Source organism: Eptatretus burgeri, chromosome 14, assembly GCF_056783735.1.
Source record: "Eptatretus burgeri isolate ZD-2024b chromosome 14, Ebu_testis_v1, whole genome shotgun sequence".
Taxonomy (NCBI): Eukaryota; Metazoa; Chordata; class Myxini; order Myxiniformes; family Myxinidae; genus Eptatretus; species Eptatretus burgeri.
In genome coordinates, this window is record NC_140974.1 from 56872180 (window position 1) to 56894304 (window position 22125).

The 22125-nt window shown below is 44.2% G+C and overlaps 1 protein-coding gene and 1 pseudogene across 13 annotated transcripts in view; both read left to right on the forward strand.

The window, feature by feature from the left end:
* Positions 1 to 14388, forward strand: part of LOC147013294 (regulating synaptic membrane exocytosis protein 2-like) — a 124612-nt gene extending 110224 nt beyond the window's left edge. For 8 of the 13 annotated variants that reach the window (XM_085854980.1, XM_085854981.1, XM_085854983.1 and 5 more), the window contains 7 exons: positions 2524 to 2685; positions 3647 to 3885; positions 8318 to 8459; positions 10525 to 10637; positions 10773 to 10874; positions 12309 to 12448; positions 12560 to 14388. In XM_085854980.1, coding sequence (XP_085711106.1) covers positions 2524 to 2685; positions 3647 to 3885; positions 8318 to 8459; positions 10525 to 10637; positions 10773 to 10874; positions 12309 to 12448; positions 12560 to 12778 — 1117 coding nt within the window. In that variant the 3' untranslated portion in view covers positions 12779 to 14388. Of the gene's footprint in view, positions 1 to 2523; positions 2686 to 3646; positions 3886 to 8317; positions 8460 to 8726; positions 9336 to 10524; positions 10638 to 10772; positions 10875 to 12308; positions 12449 to 12559 lie in introns of those variants that run through there. The other 5 variants (XM_085854988.1, XM_085854985.1, XM_085854989.1 and 2 more) reach the window with 3 other exon arrangements.
* A 2100-nt stretch (positions 14389 to 16488) lies between these two features.
* LOC147013295 (signal recognition particle RNA) lies at positions 16489 to 16629 on the forward strand (annotated as a pseudogene).
* Positions 16630 to 22125: the final 5496 nt, after the last annotated feature.

Consider the following 22125-nt stretch of genomic DNA (forward strand, 5'->3'; position numbering starts at 1 on the left):
TTGACTTATGACTAACTTACAAGTAACGTGTTTCAACGTGTGTCAACGATCGCATAACGTGCCTACAACTTATGGCCAGCGTAGCGGAACGTGTGATTCATACGCCGGTAAACGTAAAATTTTAAGCATGAAAAAATTTGAGGAAAACCCAAAGTTCAACGTTTAAAGCCAGCGTACTACTACTTATGGCAGTGTTTTTCAACGTGGTCTTAACATATACAAAACGTACCCATAACGTATTCGACGTGTACCAGCGTTTTACACAAATTTTCCAAAAATCGGCATAAGCTGGCTAAAACGTCAAGGTGTGACTGGGCCTTAAGGGTGTGTTATTAACCTCACCACAACCTTGTCAATGCTCTGCCCGCGCTACAGAGTCAATCGCCGAATTGTCGATTTACCTAATTATTCGTGTGGATGGATTACCGAGAGGTTGTACCTCAACAGGACCTGTTCGGAAACGAACCGCTTTAAACAGCTCTTTCCGTCTGCGATTGCCGAGCGGTTTATTATCACCAAGCCCCGTTGGACCCGATTATTTTATCGGTGTTAAAAACCAGCTATTTATTCCGAAGGCAGTTCAATGGAGGAAGGGACGCAACGAGCAGGTGAATATTCAAACAATGCGGACATTTATTTGTACATGCACATATGCAATGAATGGGGGTAAGGGACAAGACACGAGCAAAAAGACCTACAGCCGTTGTCTATTATCATTTACATGCACTTATAACAATTCTCTACTTAAGGGATAAGGCGCCACAGACTTCCATGCAAAAACCCCAGAAAGGAAAAGGGAGAACAGGGCCCGTAGGCCTTTAATGTTCCTCGGAGCTTGGAAGACCGAAGGAGCTCCGCGAGGCCGTGCAGGTTACCTTGTCGCCCTGGAGACGACTGGATGGGTCTTTCGGTCGGTGACCCTCCGTATGTCTCGTCGTCAACACTGCAGCTGGAGTAACGGCAGCTCGGTTGGTCCAGGCCTTGCGGCCTGATCAATCGGGCCTGGCCGACGACGCTTCAGAGGAGCGAACGGGCCTTGCTCTTTTGGAGTTGATGCTCTTTTAAGAGCCCGCTCACTCCTCAGCATCGCTCGGACCGTCCCGGGGCTCGATCACATCGGACCGTTATGTCGCTGGCTGGCGACTTCTCTCCGGCTGGCGACTTTGCTGCTGCCTCCACCGACCAACAACTCTGCACTGCACTGCAGGCTTGACTGGACTGGACTCCAGGCTCCAAACTCCACCAGACTCCAACGAACGAGCTCCATTCCGAACTCCAGAGCTCCACTCCGAACTGCTGACTCCAGACTCCGAACTGCAGACTCCTTTCTCGGCGTTTCAGCCCGGCCTTTTATCGGGTTCGGGGGTGGTGTTTGGTCTTTTACCTTCGACCCTTCACCCCCGGCTGGCTCCGCCCCTTTTGTCATTCTGATCCGACCTTGCCGTCAAACGCGGACGTAGTAGGAATGACCGGCTTTCGCTCCAACGAGGAAGTCGTTGTGTTTGTCGGCAGAGATGTCGTTTGTTTGTGGATGCCGTTGCTGGCGAAAAGATGGCGTTGTTTGTGGAGATGATGGTGAGGAGATGTTGTTCGTTTGTTGAAATGGTTGTTGTTGGTGAAAATATGGCGTTGTTTGTGGAGATGATGGTGAGATGTTGTTCGTTTTAAAATAAAGATAGCAAAAGAATAACGGCTAACTCAAAGATGCACAGCCCGCCCGGCTCACGAATAATTCCCGTTATACATCGGTGGGGAAATCTAATCTGGACACACACTTATCGACATAACTGATCTTCGGGGAACCTGAATGGTGATCTGTGAATTTCCACAACCGTAACAATATCGAATCAATGATTGTGCGGTCAATTTTTCGTGGTGCCAACCTGGTTGCTGTGAGACCTCGGTGAATAGATACAGTAAAACCATGACCTTGTAAAAATGGCCTCATGGATCAATCTATCAGAATAGAAGTTCCATTTGGAAGATCAAGTTCAGTCTCGCATTCCCAATTTGGTCCAAACTTTGCTCCAATTCCTGCACATCTGGGAGGTGTTGCACAGGTAATACATCATCGTGTGAACCCCTTCTTAGAGGTTGACTGAGCAAGAGTGGCCACATAACACAGGTATGATGCAACTGTTTTAAATTGCAAAAGATCCAACAATTGTGTGATAAAAGAGATTGCTTTGTAAACCAACAACCGTGCGATGCACGTGTTGCCATCATTTTGTAGACAACCACAAATAGGATACAGATATTGAGAATGTACAAGTCTTATCAGTTGTATACGCACCCACTCGGCTTCGGTTGATTTTTCATGGCTATTGTGTTTCTTTGGCAATGTATGCTTCTACCCTTCATTGCTTCTTTATTTGTGCCCTGTTGAGTTTTGGTTGAAAACCTTTTCTTTGCACTATTCTCGAAGCTTTGCTCATGTGCACACCTTTTGCCATGACCTCTTCCCAAACCCTCCCCATTCCGCACGGCCTCACCCCTCTCCCCATCCGACCGATCTGGGGTTAGGCCTCTGCCTCGCGCCAAAACTTTGGCGAAGCCAGAACTGGGAGATAGGGATGAACAGAATGGGCAGCAGGACCCTGGTCAGGGTATAAAGGCCAATGGAGTTCCAGAAGTACCAGCTCAGCTCGACGGATTGCCGAGACATGGCTCTGAAAATGACGTCAGGTAACCAGGCCTCCAACTTTCTACGTCAATACCTGCTGCTCACCACTGCTTTTGCTTCCCGCCGCTTGCTGTCATACATGTGGGTCATTGCATAACCCGGTCCATCGCCTTTCACTTGCCAGTGGAAATATAAATTGTGTGTGTTGTTTGTTTTTGAGTTATGCAAAGGTACAGCCAATGAAGAAAGAATGAAAACATTCTAATTGGAAACCGCCTCCGAGGTGCACTGAAAGGCGCCGCTAGTTATCAGAGAGCGGGTAATGAAGATGGAGAGTGAGGGTTTGACCCTTTAAGTGTCAATTTCACTAGTGTCCAACCTGCCTATGTAAGGGTCTGAGAGAATGGGTGATGCTGAATGCTTTGGAATAGTCCTGAGGAAGTCTGAGAGGCCAGACGAAATGCCATCCAAATACAAAGTTTGAATAATCTTGGAAATTGAATATTTTCTCCTTTTTGGTTGCCATTGCCTTTGCATAAATAAAAACCGCAACTCCTTATACATGCACGTGCGCACCCACATGCACTTACACATCCACTTACATGAGCGCTCTCACGTCCACACACCCTTGCGCTCTGCCACACATGCTCACGCGAATACATTCACTTCCGCACGTACTTACTCACCTGCCCACATGTATGACTATGTGCTTGAGTTGTATTGTAATTCATTTTTTTTGTGCGAAGATGTACTTTGTGAAAGTAGGCCATTGTGCTGCCTTCTGTGCCAGTTATTAAATTTTTTGTGCAGCACTGTAGTTTTTCACCATTTTTACACACACTAATGGTGGATGGCATGTACCGGTGTAATTTCCAATCAGAAGTTTTATTTATATTTTGGTTTCCTTTTCTTTGTGCACTCTTTGATATCGTGATTATTCACAATGCAGTAACTCGTGTTCTATTAACTTTACTCATTCCACTCCGTGCTCCCTTCTCTCCCGCACACCACTTCGCGCCTCAGCCTTTTCATGTCAAAGATGCAGAGCCGACAGGCCGGCCTGTCTGGCCATAGTGTGCCCAAGAGCTCGAGCGTCAGCGGCGATATGTATGGCTCCGAGCGACACGATGGCAGCCAGTCAGATACGGGACTCGGTGGCGAGGGGTCCGCGAAGCTCCGCCGCTCAAGTTTTGGAGCGAAGGTGGTGGCCATAGTGGGATTGTCTCGACGCAGCCACAGTACCTCTCAGCTCAGCCAGACTGGTAAAGAGAGTTTGAAAGGGAAGTTCTGGTGATGGATCACAATGTGCTCTGATAATTATTTAATTAAAATTCATTTGGTCTGGTTTTTATTATTTTTTTCCCCCATCCATCCACCCGTAACATGAATGTTAGTAGGTCTTTGGCCAAATATTATGCCCGACATTTAAATGAACTTTTAGGGTTGGGTTCTTTAGGGTTAAGGCCCTGTCACATCTTGACGTTTTAGCCAGCGTATGGCAAGGTCTCAAAATGTATGTAAAACGCTGGCGTACGCTGAACTATTGATGTTTTTTATTTTTATTTTTGGGCGTATAATAACATGTTGGACGTATGCATAACGTATTAGTAACGTACACAGAACGTTTTAATCACATATAGATAACTTATACCAACGAATGCTGAGCGTGTTGTCGGCGTTCACAACCTATGCCCAACGATAGTCTAATTTATGCATAGCGCGCGGCAGCGTATCGCCGACGATCACGTGACGTAGGCTATTCATAGGCTGCGGCTCGACGATTCAAATCATAACCGCACTAGACATCGAAGTGTGAAGCCGCTGTCACACCCTGACATTTTAGCCAGCGTATGCCGACGTATGAAAAATTTGCCGAACCAACCTGGCACACGTCGAATACGTTATGGGTAAGTTTTGTATACGTTAAGAGCACGCTGGCATACGTCGTAGTACGCCGGCATACGTCGAGAAATTTTCAGCATGTTGAAAATTTCTCGACGTACTCGACGTATGACACACATTTCACATACGCTGGCATAAGTTGTGGGCACACTATGCGATCGTTGACACACGTCGACACATGTTACTTGTACATTACTCATAAGTCGAAACACATCAATGTAATGGTTAGTGTCAGTGTTCCAGACTCCCTGTTTTTTTTTTTTGTTTTTTTTCGGTATGATGGTGATGTTGACACTTCGATTTCTAGTGCGGTTATGATTTAAATCGTTGAGCGGCAGCCTATTAATTATATTATATTATAACCACACTAGAAATTGAAGTGTTAACATCACCGTCATACCGCAGGAAAAAAAAAATAAAAAAGCCAGGGAGTCTGGAACACTGACGCTAACCATTGCATTGATGTGTTTCGACTTATGAGTAACGTACAAGTAACGTGTGTCGACGTGTGTCCACGATCGCGTAACGTGCCTACAACACGTTACTCATAGGTTAGAAATAAGTTTCGGGTACGCTAAACATTACCTTGCCGTGTTTCGACTTATGAGTAACTTACAAGTAACGTGTGTCGACGATCGCATAACGTGCCTATAACTTATGGCCAGCATTATGCGGAATGTGTGAGTCATACGCTGGCATACGTCAAAAAATTTCAAGCATGGAAAAGTTATCTAACACCTCGGCGTACTACGACGTATGCCAGCGTGCTCTTAACGTATACAAACTTACCCATAACGTATTCGACGTGTGCCAGCATTTTAGCCAAATTTTGCATACGTCAGGCATATGCTGGCTAAATCGTCAAGGTGTGACGGGTCCTTTAGGGCCTTGAAGATCTCATGGTATGTTTCAAGAAGAGGGTATTGTTTGCCATCCCCTTGTCAAACCCTGCTTGGGATCACTTGTTTAAGTTGCTCTTGGGGTCTAAAACTCGATATGGCTTGTGCATGGTGGGCCACGTGACCTCCTCTTGTCCATGTTTCCTTGTTATCCCCACGCTTTTTGAAAAAAAACAGGGGGATATAGCAATCGGCTCCATCTGTCCGTCTGTCTGTCCGTCTGTCACACAATCTCCTAAACGGTTGTGCAGGAATTTACCATACTTGGAAGTTATGATCACCACATGGCAAGAATTTGCTTGAGCAGTATCATTTTTGGCTGAGCCCCCTGAGGCGGGGTCAAAAGGTCAAATACAAAAAGATATTGCCCTGATTTAATGTCCGGCATTGAGGACCTCCATCCATTGTTGGGAAAGCAGAAGTAGCATATCCAGGGTAGAGTGACCTGGTCTGAAACCAAATTGATGATCAGAAATCAAGCCATTGGAGAAGAGGAAGGATTTCATATCTGAAGCGATGATGGATTCCATAACCTTGCTGATGATTGGGAGAAGGCTGATTTATCTGTAGTTGCAGGGATCTGTTTTTGCACCTTTTTGTGCAGGGCAGTAATGTTTGCTGATTTCAAAGCAGATGGCAGATGACCTTGAGCGAATGAGAGGGTGAATGGAACAGAGAGCGGGTGAGCAAGAGTAGGGGAGCAGGTTTTTAGGACATGTGGGCTGATGCCATCTGGACCAGTTGCAGAATCTGAGTTGAGGTTTGACAGAAAACTCTCCACTTTGTCAGAACAAAAGGACGCAGAGTCCAGGGAGAGTTAGGTGCGACTGGGTAAGGTGGGTACAGAAAGCGATGGGTTTTGGATACAAGATTTTGATGTAAACATGGAGTTTAGGCATTCAGCCTTTTCACATGAGGTATCAGCAGTGGTTCCATTTGAGGTAAGGGAGGGGATGGAGTGGGAACATACACTAGAAACAGATTTGATTAGATGCCACCAGGATTTGTAGGAGGGAGAGGTTTGAGAGTTCAGATTTGAGCTTAGAAAGATGTTGTTTTCTGGCTCTCCTGAAGGTAGATACACACTTTTTTTTCGAGATTTATGGAAGGACCTGAGATTACCCTCAGTGGGGTTAGCTTTCCATGAAGCAAAGGCAAGTTGTGTAAGGACAACTGCCTTGCCACAAGCTTCAGTAAACCATATGCGGGAGACAGGGTAGGACAACTGAAGACGAAAGGGGATAAATCTGTGCATGAGGGAGAGCAAGTTTCTTTGAAAGAATTCCCAGGATGAGTTGATGTAAGAGAAAGTAGTGATGGGAGACCAGTCTAGAAGTTTGATGGCTGCTTGGAGACCCTACCAGTCGGCTTGAGTGAAATGCCAGACTCGACGGCGCTGAGGTGGTTCTCTGATGACAGCCAGAGAGATGTCCACTTTGACAAGCACGTGGTCAGAAGAACCAATTGGAGCGAAGTAAGAACAGCAGATATTTTCAGGGAAATTTATCAAAATCAGACCCAGAAGAGATAGAGTACCATTGGTTGAGATCCGGGTCAGGAAGTTGACCGATTGAGTCAGTTCCAGTGAGTCGCAGAAGTCTTTTGCTGAAGTGCCATGACAGGTGAGAGAGGTACCCACACCTAGTCAACTGGCATGATGACAATTGAAGTCATCACATAGGAGGAAGAGAGAGTTTGGATGAGAAGATAGAAGTTGGTCCATGTTTTCAGACAGTGAGGTGTAAATGGAGTCGTCACTGTTTGTTGGACGGTACAGTACACATATAAACATAAAAGTTTTTTCCCATTTTTCCAATATAGCTGCCACACCACATGACCTATGACATCATAATTATCATGAAAACATTCTACATGAGAAGTCGCACCAATGGTGAAAATTTTGTCTCAATCTGACAAGCAGTTTCCGAGAAAAACACGAAAACTCCGTATGGACAAACAAACAAACAAGAAGAAGACGTCGTGCAGAGCACGTAACTTGCAAAATTCATGAAACAAATTTGACCTCAAAAATAATTGGTGATTGAATTAAATGACCAAACATGTAACTCGTCATCAAATTTCAAGTGAATCGGATGAAAATTGACAATTCTGGAATTTTTGCCTATGTTGACTTTTTGGCCTAATGTGGACCTCCAAAATAATTGGTGGTTGAATTCAGTGACCTGAAATATAAATACTCTTCAAATTTCAAGTCAATCAGATGAAAATTGGGATTTTAGAAATATCACCTTAGTTGTTGACCTTTTGGTCCATGTTGACCTTTTTGGTCAATGTTGACCTCAAAAATAATTGACTCGTTGAATTTATTGATCTAAAATAGAAATCCTCTTCAAATTTCAAGTCAATCGGATGAAAATTGAGGATTTTAGAAATACCACCAAAGTTGTTGACCTTTGGCCTATGTTGCCCTTTTGACCTCAAAAACAAGAGGCTTCTTCCTTTTGCCAAACTCTACCATGTGGTGAAGTTTCGTGAAGATCGGTTGAAAATTGTGACCTGTAGGTGACAGACGACAGACAAACAGACAGAATAACAAAATCGACAAACCAATGTACTTGAAAAATCTTCGATTTTGCAAGTACCAAAGACGAACAAACAAAGGGACCCAAATGCAACAACCTATCCTTCGGCGAGGGAAAATATATTACATAAAACTGATGCACAAATGAGTTTATGACACCATGTTGCTTATGGAGTCAGGTTGGGGGTGGGAGGCTTGTGTAGTGCTCAACGGTTCAGTTGGAAATGGCAAACTTCTTTTTTCCATGCATGGCTGGTTTGAGGGACTTTTCGAATAAGATGGAGATGGATCCGTGCAATCGGTAAATCTATTAGATCGCTGGTGATGGAAATGTGATGCATGCTATTACAGACGCCGGAAACAGGAAGGCGCGAAGTGCCGTGCGACGCAGCACTGAGACGGGAATGGCCATCGAGATGAGGAACTGGATGAGCCAACAGACGAGTCGCAGCTCAGCGGAAAGCAGCATCAACAGCTACTGCTCAGAGGGAAAGTATGTGTCATCTTGTACACTTGGACCTCCTAACTGAAGGAGTTTTGTTCAAAGGAACGATATACAATTCCATTTCGATTAATGCATTTCAACCTGATATAATGAACAGTGAGATGTCGATTTATATAAAATTTTATTGGATTGGAACAGCAGGTCAAACCATATGAGGTGGAATTATTTTTCTTGATTTTTACCTCTGCCACTGAGGGTGGGTGGAGGTTATGTTTTCACCACTGTCTGTCTGTCTGTTTGTCTATCTGTGAGCAGGATGTCTCAAAAGGTTGTGGATGGATACAGCCAGCATTTGGTGGACAGGATTGGTGTGTGACAAAGACGAATTGATTTGATTTTGGTGAAGATCCGAATCCAGATCCGACTGTAAGAACTTTTAAATTTTTAAAAATGATTCGTCATCATTGAGAGATGGGGCCAAAAACAATATATAGCATGGTATTTCAAAAAATTATGGACGAGTTATGGCAAAACTTGATGGATGAGTTGGTTAGGTGACAGGAACAAGCCGATTAGATTTTGGTTCAGGTCCGGATCCAGATCCGGCCTATCAGTGGGATACAAAACATAAACTGCAAAGCCTGGTGGATGTATGCGCTCCATCGAGTGCCGTTCTAGTTTTTATTTTGTTTTGGTTTGTCCTGAATGCCAGGGGATGCACTTTTTATTTTATTTTTTGAGGTGGGATCGGGGAGGGGGGCTTTTTGATTGTTTGCAGAAAGACGGGTTGGCCTGTTTGTTGTTCTCACCTGAAATGATGGCTCATGATGCTCGGAACCCAAGTTCATATCCCATAAATTGTGTGTGTGTGTGTGTGTGTGTGTGTGTGTGTGTGTGTGTGTGTGTGTGTGTGTGTGTGTGTGTGTGTGTGTGTGTGTGTGTGAATATATATATATATATATATATATATATATATATATATATATATATATATATATATATATATATATATATATATGTATAGCCTGGTGCTGGCGCAGTGGTTAGGGCAACGGCTTGGGATCCAAAAGGTCCTGAGTTCAAGCCCCGTTGGGCCACTGAATTAATGCACCAGGGGGTTGACTCAGCCTGTCATCCTTCCGAGGTCGGCGAAATGAGTACCAGTATACTAGGCCGGTGTATACCCCGGTTAAAATAGGTGTACTATATCCCTGTGTTGTAAGAGGCGACCAGGGTTGCGTCAGGAAGGGCATCCGGTGTAAAACATGTGCCAAATCATTATGCGGATCATACGGATGATCCGCTGTGGCGACCCCGAACGGGAGCAGCCGAAAGAAGAAGATATATGTATATGTATATATATGTATATGTATATAGATGTATATGTGTGTATATATATATATATATATATATATATATATATATATATATATATATATATATATATATATATATATATAATGAGCCTGGTGTTGGCGCAGTGGTTAGGGCAGCAGCTTGGGATCCAAAAGATCCTGACTTCAAGCCCCGTTGGGCCACTGAATTAATACACCAGGGGGTTGACTCAGCCTGTCATCCTTCCGAGGTCGGTGAAGTGAGTACCAGTGTACTGGGCCGGTGTATACCCCAGTTAAAATAGGTGTACCCGATCCCTGTGTCGTAAGAAGCGACCAGGGTTGCGTCAGGAAGGGCATCCGGTGTAAAACATGTACCAAATCACTATGCGGATCATACGGATGATCTGCTGTGGCGACTCCTAACGGGAGCAGCCGAAAGAAGAAGAAGAAGATATATATATATATATATATATATATATATATATATATATATATATATATATATATTTGTCTACTATTGTCTTTGGAAGTTACGCCAGAGTACACTGATGTCTTTGTGCTGTATGTGATCCGTGTACATGCTCTAGGAGCCTTGGATCTGTGTAAAAGATCGACATCCATGAAACGTATCTTTGTTATAACGAGGCTCGACTGTGTAACCTTTATGTTAATTTTGTTCACTGGGTTTTCCAGTATCATCAGCAGAGTTCATGTTTCATATGTTCAGGCAAATGCTTACTCTCCCTTTGCACCATCACTTTGTACCTGTCTCCTAGTTTGATCTTTCCCAGCATAAGGCTGGAACAAGACAGGCAATTCAGCATGTTCTTGGATGGCCTGGGCCCGGGGCAGCTGGTGGGGCGACAGACGCTTGCCACGACACCACTAGGTGAGCAAGAATTGGAGGATGTGCTTCACATGTTCTTCAAAAAGTGTAGTGAAAAAGTGTAGTGATAACAGCCACTGTAGTGATTCTTGGTAATCTGTGAAGCTGGTTATTTATGCAAAGGAGGGTCTTTTCCAGGGGATATTCAGCTGGGTGTACAGACTAGGAATGGAACAATCGAAGTAGAAGTAATCAAAGCCAGAGGTCTCATCCCAAAGACAGGATCTAAAACGATTCCAGGTAAGTACAGACTATTCATTGTCCTCTATTTTTTTCACCCTTCACACCCCTATGCTCTCTTTCCCCACAACAATCACACATGTGATCATGTTAACAATACCGCGATTATGTGATCTGAATGTCTTTGAAGTTGTGCTTTTAAATTTACTGATTTGATTTAAAATTCTCTTCCGCATCGGTGAGTTTTGTATTCCACCCATTTGTCATGACCTTACGGTGGGGGGGGGGGAGGTGAGGGGCAAGAGGAGGGGGGCTTATAACGACCTTTGGGATATATGAATATATTTTTTCGGTTGATATTCATCACACGTCACGGCTGTTGAAGAATGAAAGAGATTCTCGACCTGGGGCTTCACCAAATATATGGAAATATCTGAATGCTTTGTCTTAATCAACAAGTGAATTTATAGCCTGGTGTTGGCTTAGTGGTTAGGGTGGCTGGCTTAGGATCTTAGAGTCCTGACTTTGAGCCCTGTTGGCTGTTAAATTAACACCAGGTGGGTTTGACTCAGCCTGTCATCCTTCTGAGGTCAGCGAAATGAGTACCAGTGTACTGGTAGAGGGGCACAGCATCAGCGGCAAGCCGCACTTCCAAGAAATGATAGCGACACGGCAGCCAAAGCTGCTATATGCAATAACAGAGTGAATTTGTGTGACCCGTGAACATCGTACCAAATCGCTTGCTGCTGCAGTTAATAATCAGTTTTGTTTTGGTGTAGCATTAAGAAACCTTTAATCAAGTCATTGGAAATTTTGGGCACTTCGGCCTTCAGAAAGTCATCCTTCAGAGTGGACTTTAAGCTGGCTGTCCAGTTTAAAATAATGTGGTAGGTATATATCCGATGGTTTCCAAGAGTAGGCCTTTGGGTCAACGCCGGTTTCAAAACCCATGTTAGTTTAGGAGGATCTATGCCGACTAGGAAGGTTGAGGAGGATCTATGCTGACTCGGAGGGTTAAGGAGGATCTATGCCGACTCGGTAGGTTAAGGAGGATCTATGCCGCCTCAGAGGGTTAAGGAGGATCAATGCCGATTCGGAGGGTTAAGGAGGATCTATGCCGACTCAGAGGGTTAAGGAGGATCTATGCCGACTCGGAGGGTTAAGGAGGATCTATGCCGACTCGGAGGGTTAAGGAGGATCTATGCTGACTCAGAGGGTTAAGGAGGATCTATGCTGCCTCGGAGGGTTAAGGAGGATCTATGCCGACTCGGTAGGTTAAGGAGGATCTATGCCGACTCGTAGGGTTTAGGAGGATCTATGCCGAATCAGAGGGTTAAGGAGGTTCTATGCCGACTCGGAGGGTTAAAGAGGATCTATGCCGACTCGGAGGGTTAAGGAGGACCAATTTTATCCTTTTGTAAACTGACGAATGTCCATCATGTTTTGTAAAAGCTTTTGCTCAATCTTCATAATGACCATTTATTTTCATTGCAGCTCCGTATGTGAAAGTATATCTTCTGGAAAATGGGGTTTGCATTGCAAAAAGAAAAACGAAAATTGCAAACAAATCCTTGGATCCGACGTATGAACAGCAGCTTGTGTTTGAAGAGGGTCCTCAAGGAAAGGTTCTCCAGGTAAAGTCCTTTGGTAGCCTTTGTAGCATCAATTCTGTTTAGCAGTCATGTATTGCAGATCTGTTTGAGCTTTGCCTTGAGGTTTACTGCGAGTACTTTCTGTCTTTGTAGGTTATTGTGTGGGGAGACTATGGTAGGATGGACCACAAATCCTTCATGGGAGTCGTACAGATATTTCTAGGAGACATGGACTTGTCACGGACCGTGCGTGGCTGGTACAAGCTCTTTCCGACCTCGTCTCTGGTGGATTCTACGTTCCCACCACTCACGCGCAGACCTTCCCAAACCTCCTTAGAAAGTTCTACAGGGCCTGGTTTTGCTCGATCCTAGCTCGAGAGAAGCCTCCACTTGTATCATTCCAGCTCGATGTTTGCTGCATGGGGAGGGACGAGGTCGAGTGGTGACAAGTGTGCAATTTCTCCAAAAGGTTTTAGGTCCTTCACTGTTTTTTTGTTTTTTTTTACTCTATCTTAATTTTTGGCATTACGTTGAATCATTGATGGAGAAATATCATGTTGAGGGACCTTGTAAACCATGCCCAAGATGGAGTTTCCTTCCACCAAGTGTGATTGGGCATTACTGAATGCAAAATAAATTTATTTTTTCAGAAAGGTATGTGTGTGGTATGCTTGTGAATCCAAACTAGCGAAGACAGACTTTAAAAGTGTTGATGTTTGCAAATTTCAAACTGAATATGGATCGAATGGCCAGAGGGGCAGTACCAGGTGTGTGTGTGTGTGTGTGTGTGTGTGTGTGTGTGTGTGTGTGTCTGTGTGTGTGTGTGTCTGTGTGTGTGTGTGTGTGTGTCTGTGTCTGTGTGTGTGTGTGTGTGTGTGTGTGTGTGTGTGTGTGTGTGTGTCTGTGTGTGTGTGTGTGTGTGTGTGTGTGTCTGTGTGTGTGTGTGTGTGTGCGCGTGTGTGCGCACGTGTGTGTGTGTCCTGTTTTCGCTGTTTGAACAAAATGGGGAGGTTTATGCCATCTTTCCTTTTCATATATTATTTATCCTTTGTAATACTTTTTTTTTATCTGGATCTGGACCAGGAACGGGGACCGAGGAAGCGCGCGGGAGTAGTAACGAGGAAGAGGGTGGGAAAGGTAATGAAGAACAGCATAGAACGGGTAACGATGAAGGAGCATGGGGTGAGGTGCAAGGAGGGATGAGGAGCAAAGGCAAGACGAGGAGTGAGGGTGGGACATGGGACATTTGTTTTGATTTGCACTTCTCCCTCAAATTGAGGATGTCTGAATACCTTTGTTGAAGAACAGGTACTTGGATCGCGTTCGGACGGTGTGACCACACTCGACATCGTTTACCGCTCGGCAGTACCGATGCACCGCGACAACGGACGACTTGAATAAATGTTTTGGACAGAAAGAATGCATCCCAAAAAGGTGAAAATTACCAGACGTGTAGGTTTTGGAATCTCGAACATTTTATTACTTCTTGTACAAAATGAATCTTTTAAATTGTTCAGGGTCAGATGAATTTCTAAATCGTTTTAGCTGTCGACGAAAGTAGCGAAGACACCTGTGCCAGCTTCCTTTTTTGTATGTTATTAAGCATGGTGTATAAACCTATGGTAAGGGCTTGGATATTGACTGCATGTTGCGGGATGTGGGCAATGGCCGTGTACGCACTTTTGTGCACAAAATGCATGTACAGAGATGGACGTGCGACACTTATTTATTTAATTCCCTCCCACTTTCCTTGTGAATATGTTCCTTTGTATGATTGCATGTAAATAACCGGGCTTGATGGATCTACCTGTGCGTGCGAGTGCGACCTGTTTGCATGTCTCTCTCTCTCTCTCCCTAACGGGCTGCCATTCAACAGGGACACACACTACCTGCATTTAATTTGTACTCCCTCTTGCTGCCCTTTATTTCAAAATGCAGTCGATTGTTAAAATGTACGATGAATAAAAGGTATTTGAAAACTTCTCACATGTTTGCTACATTTTAATGATCTTTTCTGGAAGCTCCTCGAGGATCCACCACCACGGGACTTGGAAGAACAGATGATGGTTTGGTCTCATTTGCAACTGCTCAATGTCAGCTCAACATCACTTCGTGACGTCACAGAATGCAGAAGATGTCAGCCCGCTAAATGATATCACGATCCCCCCACATCTAGATAATGGGGGCTTAAGCATTCTCCTGGGCACGTCAAAACGTGTATCCCGGAGCGGGGTAGGAAATGGGATGGGGTATGGTCGTGTGACCCAGAACCAAGTGGCCGACACGTGACCATTTTAAAAGCGGCGTTGTTTCATCTCTCGTGCAACTTACACATGATTAGGATGCAACCATATGGAGTCCTTTCATTTTTCATTTCTGTGTAGTCGATGGGCGAGGGGGGGTTAATGTTCCATGTGGGGGGAGGGGGGTAGTGTTGATGTTCCAAATTATTCATTTGTTTTGAGGCGCTGCACCGAGCATGTGTGTGATTCTGAGCTCGATCTCAATGCTATTGGCTATACCTGTCATGACGATCCTTAAGTCCAGGTGTAACTTTAAAAGGCCATTCAGAAATGTCATGATTGAATTGAAAACACAAAGTAAAGCGATGACCTTGTGGCGAGTTCACTTGTGTGTTTTTACCTGCTATGTGGTGCAGGTCCACAACAGCTCCGTGTGGTTGTTGCTGCTGTTGTTGTTCTTGTTGGGGACCGATTTTTGAAATGTGTACCCATTGGTCAGACAGCTGCCGGACCCCACCAACATTTACCGTTTGACCGCATCCACCATGGCATCCAGCCAAAATAATATGGCTGCCATCTTGGTTTTCTGATGGGCTTAAGACATCAGGCCTGTAAGTCTCTGCTGAGGTTTGTTGCGGTAGATTTCCATTGACTTTGTTTGGGTCAAGTTTTCCTCACGATGAGGGACCCCGAAAAATCTAATCATAATGTCGAATAAAAATTATTTATAAGGTTTAATCAAGCCCGTCGGCACACACGGTACGTGCCTCCCTAAAGCCATTCCTGTGATAATTTTCTCTTCATTTCATTTATTATTTTACAGGTACATCAAGTCATACAGTAGGTTATATTTCGCCACGAATGGATTGAAAAAAGTGAACCGAATCACTATTGAGTAGTTGTTGTTGGTCTTTCGGCTGCTCCCGTTCGGGGTCGCCACAGCGGATCATCCGTTATGATCCGCATACTGATTTGGCACAGGTTTTATGCTGGATGCCCTTCCTGACACAACCCTGGTCACCTCTTACGACACAGGGATAAGGATTGGGTTTCGCCATGATTCCGGGCTGCCCTACACCCTCCCATAGCGTGGCCCAGTGCAGAGCACCCGTCCTCAAGCGATCCTCCAACCCAAGCCTCCGAGTAGCCGGATTACAGGCGCACGCCACTACGCTCTGTATGAATCACAATTGAGTAGCTCTCTGCCAAACAAATAAAACAAAAAAATTACAAGTTAAATTCAAGGTTAAAAAAAAAAGAAGTTAAAATTGCACAAATATATTCAAAAAGAAATAACAAATTGTCATCAAGTTTTCAATTTATTTTAATTATTTACATTTTTTTTTAATGTCAACAAGCAAAAAAAAATCCTATACTGTTTTGGTCAAACTGCTGTCATGGGGGGCATTGTATATGCTCGTGTTTTGTAGATAATTAATCAGTGGAAATGATTGTATTTCCTTAATTACAGTTCAGCAATGATTTAAAAGAAACCGTTATTAATACATTTTGAGAAAACCCAAGATAAAAAAATATAATATAAAAAAGCGAAAAGAATAAGAGTCAATATCCAGGACTTGTTTTCAACCGGGCGTCGTGGCGTGCGCCTGTAACCCGGCTACTTGGCGGCTTGGGTTGGAGGATCGCTTGAGGACGAGACCCTGCGTTGGGCTGTGCTAGAAGAGGGTGTTGGGTCAGTGGAAATGATTTTATTTCCTTAATCACAGTTGAGCAATGATTTTAAAGAAATCTTTATTAATACATTTTGAGAAAACCCAAGATAAAAAATATAATATAAAAAAGCAAAAAGAATGAGTCAATATCCAGGACTTGTTTTCAACTGGGCGTAGTGGCGTGCGCCTGTAATCCAGCTACTCGGAGGCTTGGGTTGGAGGATCGCTTGAGGACGGGAGCTCTGCACTAGTCCGTACTATGAGAGGGTGTAGGGCAGCCCGGAATCATGGCGAAACCCAATCCTTATCCCTGTGTCGTAAGAGGCGACTAGGGTTGCGTCAGGAAGGGCATCCTGCGTAAAACATGTGCCATGTGCTGTGGCGACCCCTAAAGGGAGCAGCCGAAAGAAGAAGATCCAGGACTTGTTTCCCATGCTGAAGCCAAAATATGAATAATAGCCTTTCCACACCAAACAACCAAGCACAGCAGTTGCTTGAACCATGCCAGTGAACTATCACCAGTGGTTGCTGTGAGCCTTCTGCCAATGCCTTTGATGACGTGGGATGTTGATTGGCCGTAGACCCCTGTTGTTTCAATGGTGATAGGCTCCAACATGTAGAACTGCCTCAGGCCGGTATATTTCTAGTACTTCACGTTTTCCACATCGGTGGCTGGAATAGCTGTGGTGTTGACATGGGATTCGGCAAACGTGTCGACACAGTTGCCGTCCCAAGATCGACATCTCCCGTTCTTGTAGGGGACGATACTCAAGTCATCAGGTGTATACTTTGGCCACGGTCTAAACCAAGGGTTTCCAAAACAGATGGTACCCCTTCCCCTTGAAGGGCATGTTTGACCTTGTCGTTCAGGGCAATGTGTCTTTGTGAATGACTGGTGTAACAAGCTCAAAACATTCCCCCGTTGAAAACACTCCGGAATGTTTTCATTCAAGGTTGAAATCCCTCCAGAGTTTTGAATTCGGGAGTATTTTGAACTTGTTACACCGGCGCTAAAGCAGCACGACAAACCATGATGGCCGAGCATATCCATCATTCTACAGCATCGACACTGATGCTCATAAACCATCGCTCCAATTCGCAGGGTGACTACAACTCTCAGTGACTCTGGATCAAGCTGGGTTCCCAGGTAGGGAACAGAGACTGTGTGGAGCCAAGACCCACTCTCATGGGTTGCTGTGGCCAAAAGATAGGCTCTGGCGACCTGATCATCCCCGTTCATCAGACTAGCAAATGACATCCTTGCCACCTCGATGTCCCAAACTTTTTGGCTGAGCCGGACAGACCTTCAGGTTCACAGGCTCCATACCAAGCTCCACGTCGACACAGCCGCTGCTAACTCTCCCCATTTGCGCCAAACTGCTTATACGGGACAGAACGGCATCAACCAAGGGGCGGACAGCCAGCAATGATGAGATGAAGCCAGCCAGAGCCATGTTGGTTGCCTTCCTGAAACCCACACTACCCTGCTTAACTGGAAGTGTGGCTTGCATCCATGCAATATCATCGAAAGCGACATTGGAAATTTTGTTTTGCGGACGGTGCAGTCAGAAGCTCCGAGCTGTGCGCTGTTCAAGTCGGAGGGAGACACACACGAGATATAGAAGAACTTTGGCAAAGCGAAGCAATGTTAGAGCCAAACAAATGCTTCATGAGTGTCGATTAGCTCCAGGTCGTCTGCCATCTGAATTAAATCATCATGCTTCTCGATGATGACCTCCAAAAGATTGGAGTGCCAAGAAAGATGCAGTCATTCGTCGGGACAATCTTGATATCGGGGAGGACAGCCTTGAATATAGTCTGGGTAAGTTGACAGTCCAGCGATGTGTGGTTAAGGAGAGTTAGCTCACACTTGCCGCCGTTGATCTCAAGTTCAATGTCGATCAGTTGAGCCATGATATTCTGAAGGTCGGCCAGCACTTTTGCAGGATCATCACCAAACGATGCGTCGTCAAGGTACCATATTTTAAGCTCTGACTCAACCCCCTGAACTATGAGGTCAAAGCCCAGGGAGAAAAAAAACCAGGCCTGAAGGAGTCACCCTGTTGGATGTCCATTGCTGAATGAATGGCATCATTACTTATAATTCCACCAAGCATAAAATAAACCCAGTTCGTTAAGTTAAGACGATGGATCATTCACATCTCGCACCAAGCAATGCCTTTTAAGTTTCTTCATAAGAGTTTAGACCAAAGATAAAACTGTCAAGAACATGGGGGGAGAGTATCCCATTGACGATGGAATATGATGAAAAGGGAATGATATAAAGCATTTGGTCAAGAACAGTGATGAATACATTTCACATTATGGACATGTGTTGGATTAACATGAACAAAATTATCAATAGCAATGTCAAATCTGTTATTCAAACATTTTGGGATTAAAAACAACAATCATCTAGAAAGAGCAATCGATGATTGCAGACTCTCGCCAGAACTTGTTTTGTGTGGTGTATTTTATGTGACATTTGTGTACTGGTGTGTTACATAACACTGGGCTGCATTTGAAATATTTTTTTCAGAGGTCGAGGTTTTCTCAACGATCCTTATATGTTTTTTGCATGCTGAATTCAGAAATGTATCTAATTTCGCTCAATCAGGTCAAGTTTTTATATTTGGACACACACCCCCAACCCCTATGTAACACTCCGTACCATTTGGATACACACCCCAACCCCTATGTAACACTCCGTAACATTTGGATACACACCCCAACCACTATGTAACACTCCGTTACATTTGGACACACACCCCCAACCCCTATGTAACACTCCGTAACATTTGGACACACACCCCAACCCCTATGTAACACTCCGTAACATTTGGACACACCCCCAACCCCTATGTAACACTCCGTTACATTTGGACACACCCCCAACCCCTATGTAACACTCCGTAACATTTGGACACACACCCCCAACCTCTCTGTAACACTCCGTAACATTTGGACACACACCCCCAACCCCTCTGTAACACTCCGTAACATTTGGACACACACCCCCAACCCCTCTGTAACACTCCGTAACATTTGGACACACACCCCCAACCCCTATGTAACACTCCGTAACATTTGGAAACACACCCCCAACCCCTATGTAACACTCCATAACATTTGGACACACACCCCCAACCCCTCTGTAACACTCTGTAACATTTGGACACACACCCCAACCCCTCTGTCACACTCCGTAACATTTGGACATACACCCCCAACCCCTCTGTAACACTCCGTAACATTTGGACACACACCCCCAACCCCTCTGTAACACTCCGTAACATTTGGACACACACCCCCAACCCCTCTGTAACACTCCGTAACATTTGGACACACACCCCCAACCCCTCTGTAACACTCTGTAACATTTGGACACACACCCCCAACCCCTCTGTAACACTCCGTAACATTTGGACACACACCCCCAACCCCTCTGTAACACTCTGTAACATTTGGACACACACCCCCAACCCCTCTGTAACACTCCGTAACATTTGGACACACACCCCCAACCCCTATGTAACACTCTGTAACATTTGGACACACACCCCCAACCCCTATGTAACACTCTGTAACATTTGGACACACACCCCCAACCCCTATGTAACACTCTGTAACATTTGGACACACACCCCCAACCCCACCCCCTCTCTCCGAGCGTTATGCGATGTTTTTTTGAACGGCACCGATGTGTGCACAACAAATTACTGGCGGACGCTCTCATTCACTGTACATTTACTTTATGTGGAACAAATAAATTGTGTACACAAACGTTTATGGAGAAAACTTTCAAAAACAACACATACTTCCACCTCCCAATCGTAGTGGCGCGCACCACTCCGCCCTATCTCAATATTAGGAAAAAAAAATGATAAAAATTTTTGTTTTTTAAATTAGCATTTTTTTTTATTCAAAATCAGACTTACATTGACAGAAAATGTACAAACTATACATACAATGAGACACAAGTAAACTTATTGTGGAATAAAGTGCCTTCTCAATTACTTTCATTTCAATTTCAGAAAAATATAGATAAATCATTATATCTGGCAACACGCAACTTCAGTCGATCCAGCAGTCGCTGTTTTCCTTCGTCTTTTTAATGTTGAATTTCACATTAACGGTACTTGTGAATCATTTTATATATAGTTTGTACATTTTCTGTCAATGCAAGTCTGATTTTGAATTTAAAAAATGCTAATTAAAAAACTAAAAATTTTGATTATTTTTTTTTTTTCCTTAAAATTGAGATAGCATGAAAACTTGACCCGATTGAGCGAAATGAGATACATTTCTAAATTCAGCATGCAAAAAGCATATAGGAACCTTTGAGAAAACCTAGACCTATGAAATGACACAGACCAGTGTAATCAATAAGAGACATAATTGGAACTGCCACTTTATAACTGCTGGCAGTGATGACCGGGTACCAAGACGTACTACTATATCATAATTTTGAAGTTTTATGTTAAATGATTAAGCGGTTCCAGAGAAAACATTATTTAATATTTTTCGTCAATCCAATATGGCTGCCAAACCATGTGACCTATCAATTATTCCATAACAAACTTGTACACCCAAGGCTTGGGGAACATTAATTTTACGTGAAGTTTCCACTCGATCTGTCCAGCCGTTCTGGAGAAGATTTTTTTGGGGGTTTTAGGGTAAATCCAACATGGCTGCCAAACCATGTGACCAATGATGTCATATGTGTGAACCTTTTGTTCCTCATGGATAGGCGGTCATACTTGTAAAGTTTCGCCTCGATCTGTTCAGCCACTTCAGAGAAGAAGATTTTTGAAGGTTTTTTTTTTTTACATAATGTAGCTGCTGAATCACGTGACCGATGACGTCAGCATTTTTTTTCTTCTGTGGAACATTTTATCCCTAGATGACTCTCAAAATTTTTCATACTGATCAGATGTAGCGTTCAACATATGCAATTATGACATCATGAAGCACCTATGATGTCATCAAAAAAAATCACACATTCCCCTGAGAAGTACTTACCATGTGCCAAGTTTCAATTTTTTTCCTTGGTGCGGTTTCAGAGATACAGAGGTCCAAAGTTTTTCCATTTTTCCAACATGGCTGCCACATCACGTGACCTATAACGCCATCATTATAACTAAAACATTCTACATGAGTAGTCGCACCAATGGTGAAAATTTTGTCTCAATCCGACAAGCGGTTGTGGAGAAAAAGCTCGAAAGTTCTGTGCGGACAAACAGGCAGACAGACAAACGGACCCAAACACAATAACCTATCCTTCAGCGAGGGTAAATATTTATACCTGTTTATGAAGAATGACAACTATCTGGGAGAAATGGAGGGAATAATCAGTATTGTCACCACTGTGATTGTTACATGCCTACTCGGGAGACCTAGACAGGACCGGGTAAATATCCTCTGGGTCACCACCAGAACTCAGTATACGTCTCATTGGGTGACCCAGACAGGACTGGGTAAATATCCTCTGGGTCACCACCAGAACTCAGTATACGTCTCATTGGGAGACCCAGACAGGACTGGGTAAATATCCTCTGGGTCACCACCAGAACTCAGTATACGTCTCATTGGGAGACCCAGACAGGACTGGGTAAATATCCTCTGGGTCACCACCAGAACTCAGTATACGTCTCATTGGGAGACCAAGACAGGACTGGGTAAATCTCTTCTGGGTCACTACCATGACTCAGTATGCGTCTCATTGGGAGACATAGACAGGACTGGGTAAATATCCTCTGGGTCACCACCAGAACTCAGTATACGTCTCATTGGGAGACCGAGA